We start from the raw sequence: 6,970 nt of genomic DNA, 5'->3' as shown, positions 1-6,970 counted from the left end.
CCTTGGGAAAATAGGTTCACACAAACGTTTTAGTGTCCATGTCTTTTTGTAGTGGTAGACTGATGAAGTTTTATTTGTCGTGAGTTAGCATTATATTTTACACCCGAAACGTAACGTGGAACCATCTTACTATGTGTGTGTGAGAGAGAGAGAGAGAGAGAGAGAGAGAGAGAGAGAGAGAGAGAGAGAGAGAGAGAGAGAGAGAGAGAGAGAGAGAGAGAGAGAGAGAGAGTCAATAATAATTGCATTGAAAAAATATAGCTTCACAATTTGGAAGGACATCAACCTTGGAAAAACAGTATGCTGCACAGCACTTTGACCGATCCTAGAGAAAAAAAAAAGGGAGGCAATTGCTTGGATTTAGCCTTGGACATCCCTCAAATAAAATAAAATAAACAAGGATGAGACAGGTATGGTATGGTCCTAACTAGTTTAGTTGCTGCAAATGGCCAAAATAAAAAAAATATATATATATGTACGTACACTACATACAGGATGGATGGATCTATTATATATACAAGTACAATCCCTCTCATTCATACGGATTTCTGAAGGACTTCAAAAGTTTTGGTATATCATAAGCCAGCATGTCATCAACGGCCTGGATCATTTTAGGCTTGGTTCTTTCGAATCTGTCTATGTTGTAACCATTCAAAGACATTCTGAAGCTTTCCACATTTGGGAAATCTCCCGCAGGCAAATGATGATCCTTTTGAATCTTTTCAAAAACAGCCTCAAGATTATCAACCAGCCTCTGCTGTGCCTTTGCCTTCCCAATCCAGCTCGGCATCTCCTTCTTAAGCTGGTTCATTATGTATGCATGAATCTTGGCAGCCCTTGCACGCTTCACAAACTCATTGATCTGTCCAAAATATATTCAAATAAATACTAGTTTCGTTTAATAATACCCCATTACAAAACTCACCCTCCGATCACAACCCTTCTTAGGTATGTCTTTCAAGTCAGCTAGAAGGTCTTCCTGTTCTTTCTCAAACAATTCTGCCCCCATTGGCCCATCATCACTCACATTTATAGGCTTGTCGTTAAAGGAACTGCATGCTCACATATATAAAACAAGCCCACTTCAGTTTAATTAATTACTATAAAATCAAAAACACAAAGAGAGATAGAGATAGAGATAGAGAGAGTCTACCCGATGTAAACACGCATAACCTCGGGGGTATTTAGGACTTTACCAAGGGACCACATTAGTGCTCCATACACCCGCATGAGCTACAACACAAACCAATTACCAATATAATATAACTCACTGACTAAATGATCATTTACATTCCAACAAAGATTTTTCACAATATTCATCACTTTCAACGTGAGATGAGTTTGGAAGTAAAAAAGAAATAACCATGGTTAAGAGCTTAATTAATCCATTAAGTCAAAAAGAAACAACCAGGGTGGTGGGGTTGGAGCTTTCTTACTTGTTGGGTATCAACTTGATCAGCCTTGTTTAAGACAACACGGATCTTGTCATCATGTCCTTTCAAGGATGATATGACACGTTTGAACTCGTCACTAATATCGAGTTTATGAGGATCAAAGAGAAGCAAGATGAGATCGCACTTTGCAGCAAACCAAGAGGTGACACCTGTAAAGTCATAGCTTCTTTGTGTTCTTTGTTTTTCTCCTGATAGAACTCCAGGGGTGTCGATAAACGTAATGTGATCCAGCAGCTTGTTTTTTAATTAGCCAAAAACACACAGTTAATAAGTTAGTTATAGTTATAAAAACCCACATAATCATATAATGATCATCATTTGCATACATAAACAATGATATATAGCTTACAGGATGAGGCATTTGAGAACACTGGAATTTTGACAAGAATGCACCTCCAAAACCAGTTAGACCATTAAACGGCATGTCTGCTTGGACAGCCACTGTGTTCCCAGGAATACTTCTCTCATCAGGTCCATTCTGTGCAAATCAAAAAAAAAAAAAAAAAATTAAAATAAATTTCAATTAATCAAGTCAAGATCTTTATTAAATTTAGATAAAAAGCTTCTTGATAGAAAATAACCATGACAGCGACAAATCTATCTGTAGTAGGCTCAGGTCCAATATGAGCTCCCGGATAACCAGTCTTAAGCAAATGCTTTATGAATGTTGTTTTCCCGGTTGAGTATTGACCCAAAAGCATTACCATCGGCTTCGCATCAAAATCACTATTGGTCTAAAACAAGCCAACTAATTTTTGCTCAAAGAGGGATTTATATATAAAACTAATTTACATAATTTTTTTAATTTGTAGTGTATGATTTGAAACTCACCAATGCAGGAGAAACAAATTCATTAAAACGATGCATGCTTTCTAAAGGTTTCAGCTTCTGAATGTATAGCTTCTTCAGGCCATCCACGATCGATGTAACAGACTTTAAGGGAAGCTAAGCATAATAAACATAAACAACCAAGAATATAAACAGTTCAAAACTTTTCAAGGACCAAATATAATAATCTTATATGTAGAAAAAAAAAAATAGAGCGCGCGTTAATCATACGTTCTTTGCATGTTTTGTAGATGATGAAATTTCAATCTGAGAAGCACCACCTAAAAACAATAGTAAAAACGAAGCATCAAACAAAATTGGCTTGGCTGTCTATTCAAAATAATTAAATACGTGAACTTTGATTACCATTCAGATCAAAATCACTTGGGTTACGATGGTGTTTTTTCTTCTACAAATGTTGATATACAAGTTAGTGTTATATATCTGGTAAAATGAAAGGAGGCATAGTCATACGTACAGCTAGTAGGGCTTCCAGACCCTCCATTGCTGGCGGTTTTAGTTCTTCAGTATCAACTACACAAACACAATCAAGATTTTGTACCCAAAAAAATAGTCATCAATCATATGAAAAATGAGAAAAAAACAGTGACTGGATGGCTTACCATCTTTGCTTAAGAGGTCAACATTCAGTGTATGCCCCGCTTGTGCCAAAGAAATCATCTAAAAGTTTTTAAAAATGTGTTAAGTGACGATTGATGCACCAAAGTAGATGGCATGAAGAAATAATCACCTGCATTGCCATAACGAACTCCTGGAAACCAAGAAAGCCTTGCCTTTTAGAATCCGCAATCGCCCACACCTTAAAAAAGTTGGGGAAGAATAGATCAGAAACAGAGTATGCTCGTCGTTTGAAATGAAAAAAGCTTCGAGAATCGAACATTCAAATTGTATGTCAATGAATGTCCATGAAAGAGAATTGAAGTAGAATATAGGTTATAGGGTTGTATTACAAATTGACATACTGATTACAAAAACTAATTTAGGGCGTGGGTGTAGAAGAGAGAAACCTGCTTGAGGTCTTGTCGAGATAAATTGGACATGGCGAAGAACTTTGTGGCGTCAATGCCAGTAATACGTCCATCGTCATCTACAAGTTCAAAAATAGAATAAATACATGTGACTGGAACAAATTAAGAGGAAGAGGAAAGGGAAGAAGAAGAAGAAGAAAAAAAACCCGAGTCAGCGCAAACAAACCAATCTTGATAGATTTTCTGATGTTCCTTGGAACAATGATTGATCGGAGCCGAACAAATATCCATTGTAATCGAAAATCTGAAACAAGAATTTCAGATTTCCGAAGGCTCCAAATCAATGTGTGTCTTTGTTCTTATTTTGTTTTTTCTTGAACTTCAGAACCAGAAAATCATATCAATCACATTGAACCTGAATCTCGTTGATGTTAAAAGAAGTTGAAAGTGATGAAAATTGGTCTCCTTTTTTCCCTCTCCGTGTGAGGCGCCAAACCTCACACATATTTAGGTAAAATTTTCATGCCAAAATTGTTCCATTCTATTCTATGCATAAGAAACCGTTATGGAAGTGGACCCCCAAAACATCTAGTCCCTCCTTTCCTTCCCTTTCAAAATTCAAAATTTCAAATTCTACATACGGGCGACCTAGGCTAGGCTATTGTATTTTGGTTCAAGCATTTATAAATATAAAGAACTTGGCCCCTTCAAGGAAAGCATATTAATTGAATAAATAATGAGAAGAACAACAAAGATAAAATAAAAAATGATAGACCATGGATACAACTTTTTACATGAACTGATCCAACTACATTTAAACTCTATATCCAAAAAAGACAACAAATCAAGATTCAAGAACGAAGGGCAATGCCAATATATGGTTGAAGGCTAATTAATTAAGAGATGCCAACAGTCTTTCCAAGCAACCACAACACCAATGACATCTCTATCATCACTATAGTGTGCAAAGTAGTCCTATCCAGCATAAATCCAAACACTGTTATCCCAGCTCTGTTGTTCTCAAAATAAGTCACTACAAACAACAAATCCAAAAAACAAATAAGTAAATATATACGTCATCATTATCATTCAGATTTAGGTGAAGAACAGTATATAGTATGTCTCATCATGATTCATGAACGTTGACTTACCTAAAGCTTGCCTTTTCTGAAATGAGATGGTGCTGTAAGCATATGCAGGTATGAGTTTATCATTGTCTAGCTCATCTTCACTACCAACATCTTCACTGTCGGATGATGATGATGATGCATCTCGCCTGAACACCTGGTTTCCCATAACACCCATAGCCGTAGGTGGCGTTTCCATGTCTACATCTGGTGGATCATATGACTCGATGGTTGCACATACGTGCCACTTAGTCGCCAGACATGTCACCCCAAGAGCCTTGTGTGTGATCCTCGTCGCACTTCTTAGTAGTATCATTAGCCCAGCAAGTAAGCTCACCGAAACAAGCTACACGTACACAAAGCCACAAACAAGTTATAGCAAATTAAACATGAAGATCATTATCCAAATTAAAATAGACGATGGCATTGATCAGCACTTACAGCAAGTTCACCGGTTTTGAAGATGCTGAGATCTGCTGTGGAGCGGGTAGTATCAAGAAGCGATGCAAATTGACTGACAGTAACAAGGATGAGTGCCCAAAGTATAAAGACTCGGAATCGGTGACTGATGATGCGTAGATGCCTTCTGATCCTAAGGTGTTCCCTCAATACAGATTCCACATCAGACTCGACATGGAAGACCTGAGCAAAATCTTGTAGGCGGAGGATTTGTAGATGACAGATGAGGCGGAAAAGGACGCACACCAGGAAAAACACCACGGTTCTGTAAAGCCAGGAACAGAGCTCCAAGGTGCACGCTACGGCGTCGCTCACGATAGCATTACCCAAGAAAGGAATAGCGGTGGCGCCTGAACTATACCACCAAATCTTATATGCAGCCTCAGCTGTGAAACATGGCGCCACAAATATGAACACTATTTTCAGCGAGCTCTGCATGCGTTTAGTTTACACACCAAGGAAAAGGATAAGAACCAAACACCAGTTTTATTAATATATACTACATTTAATCATGTGCGTCAGAATTAATCGACATTAACTAAAAGCGCAAACTAGAAAAGGTAAAGAGGACGTACATTGAGCTGTTCAGTATAACCCCTGCGAACGGTTTCGCTTTCATTACAAAGTTTATCGAAGAAGAGAAACCTCCGAAGTCCATAAATTCTAACGAACTGGGAGAGGCAAACAAAGGAAAGTGTCGCAATGCTGCTGAGAGATAACTGAACAAGAGTATCATAAGGCCTCGCGTGGCGATTATCGCAATCACTACAGGCGAGGTAAAAATGGGAGAGAACAGGGATGACAATGGCGAAGACGATGAAAACTAGCCAAGAGAGGCAAAACGTCCAACAGTTGGATTGATCGACGCACATCCACCGGAGCCACGACCTGAAGCTGTGTAATTCGTCGTGAGCACTGGATTTCGTCCGAGAAATGTCTTTTGGTTTTGCCATAAGAACGACCCTCTGGGCGTCCATGGCCGACGGCTGGCGACTGCCGGATGGATGATATTGATTAGCTACACAGGAAGGAAGCTGGTTCTTTGCTTTGATGAAGTGATTGCTTTAATGGAGTGGGACAGAGGTGTACTTATAAAGAGAATAATTTGAAGTTTTGGAGAGAATAATATATGTGTCCATGTAAGGAGTATGCAATGTTTTCATAAGAATTAATTAAATGATAAACCATCAAAGGGCGCTGGCGACTGGCGAGTATGCATGCCATGTGTACATGAGAAGGCTGTCGTCCAGGCTATCAATTCATCACTTCCACATGCCATGCCATGTTACTTGCCAATATAAACATAAAACCTAATAATAACATGACACCTCCTTTATTTCCTCCTCTATTTTAAACCTCTCCCACTCCCACCGCCATCTAAAACCGTAGATCCCTCTCCATTCTTGTCAACTAGCTAGCAAATACATTAAATACCCAACCACAAAAAAGAACAGGAGTTATTTACAAAGATATCATATTTATCAATAACCATCAAAATCTCACTTATTCATAAATGACCACAATCCCCATGAAACTAGGTTCACTAACTCGCCAATACACGTTTACGCAAGTAAATTTCCCAAGTTTCACGACTGGAATTTACTCTCCTCACATATAGTATTACGTCCAATTGTTACCTACAAGGCACGCGCAAGCTATCACTAATGTTTCATTTTCACATCGTTCATAAAAGATATCTTTTAACAAAGATAAATGAGACAATCTAGATGAAGATGGTGATATATAGCATATATTATGAATTATATCCAACTAAGTTAATAAATGTAGTTGATAAATGATCTTTGGTTTTGTATTGTAACGTTGAATCACTAATAACATAGCTTGTTTTGTATCCTCCTTAATAAATCAATGTTTTTTTACCACATGTCATCTTTTTTTTCATTTGGATACATATCATTTTCTACAATTTTTAAATTTTTTATTTTTTCATTTTATGAAATTAAAATTTCACATTTAATATGTAAAGTAATATATATGTATGGTATTTATTAGAAATGATTTATATATGTAATGTGTTGAATGTATTAAAACCTCATTAATTTTAATAATTTTCATTTTTTTTTTCATTTTTCTTATAAATTCAAACTTCTCA

General features: G+C 37.3%; 2 protein-coding genes across 4 annotated transcripts; both read right to left on the bottom strand.

Moving 5' to 3' along the window:
* Positions 1-249: 249 nt before the first annotated feature.
* Positions 250-3,751, bottom strand: LOC145005270 (EH domain-containing protein 1-like). 3 transcript variants are annotated; one of them, XM_078964341.1, is made up of 14 exons: positions 3,478-3,751; positions 3,311-3,390; positions 3,034-3,102; positions 2,906-2,963; positions 2,761-2,816; positions 2,649-2,688; positions 2,514-2,563; positions 2,286-2,399; positions 2,036-2,188; positions 1,804-1,932; positions 1,437-1,688; positions 1,154-1,233; positions 926-1,052; positions 250-862 (listed from the first exon to the last, which is right to left on the bottom strand). In XM_078964341.1, exons 1-14 carry the CDS (start codon positions 3,560-3,562, stop codon positions 533-535), a joined length of 1,623 nt encoding a protein of 540 aa, XP_078820467.1. In that variant the 5' UTR covers positions 3,563-3,751; the 3' UTR covers positions 250-532. The 3 variants fall into 3 exon arrangements, with proteins under 3 accessions (XP_078820467.1, XP_078820468.1, XP_078820466.1); XM_078964342.1 differs by having other exon boundaries at positions 2,649-2,691; positions 3,498-3,750; XM_078964340.1 differs by having other exon boundaries at positions 251-862; positions 2,649-2,691; positions 3,478-3,750.
* Positions 3,752-3,959: 208 nt separating this feature from the next.
* On the bottom strand, positions 3,960-5,964 carry LOC145005343 (uncharacterized). Its single transcript, XM_078964418.1, has 4 exons — positions 5,433-5,964; positions 4,840-5,289; positions 4,423-4,744; positions 3,960-4,304 (listed from the first exon to the last, which is right to left on the bottom strand). The coding sequence occupies exons 1-4, from the start codon at positions 5,832-5,834 to the stop codon at positions 4,168-4,170; spliced, it is 1,311 nt and encodes a 436-aa protein (XP_078820544.1). The 5' UTR covers positions 5,835-5,964; the 3' UTR covers positions 3,960-4,167.
* Between the last annotated feature and the right edge of the window lie 1,006 nt (positions 5,965-6,970).

This window comes from Lactuca saligna, chromosome 7 (genome assembly GCF_052625555.1).
Source record: "Lactuca saligna cultivar CGN05327 chromosome 7, ASM5262555v1, whole genome shotgun sequence".
Taxonomy (NCBI): Eukaryota; Viridiplantae; Streptophyta; class Magnoliopsida; order Asterales; family Asteraceae; genus Lactuca; species Lactuca saligna.
Note: the sequence above shows the minus strand (reverse complement) of the source record. Positions and strands in the feature narration are given on the sequence as shown.

Coding starts and splice junctions, on each gene's coding strand:
- LOC145005270 (XM_078964340.1), bottom strand. CDS start 3,562: ATGGATATTTGTTCGGCTCCGATCAATCATTGTTCCAAGGAACATCAG. Junction 1,234..1,436: donor ATCAAGTTGATACCCAACAA/GTAAGAAAGCTC, acceptor TTTGTGTTGTAG/CTCATGCGGGTGTATGGAGC. Junction 863..925: donor AGAAGGGTTGTGATCGGAGG/GTGAGTTTTGTA, acceptor TATTTTGGACAG/ATCAATGAGTTTGTGAAGCG.
- LOC145005343 (XM_078964418.1), bottom strand. CDS start 5,834: ATGGACGCCCAGAGGGTCGTTCTTATGGCAAAACCAAAAGACATTTCT. Junction 4,745..4,839: donor TCAAAACCGGTGAACTTGCT/GTAAGTGCTGAT, acceptor GTGTACGTGTAG/CTTGTTTCGGTGAGCTTACT. Junction 4,305..4,422: donor TCAGAAAAGGCAAGCTTTAG/GTAAGTCAACGT, acceptor TGTTGTTTGTAG/TGACTTATTTTGAGAACAAC.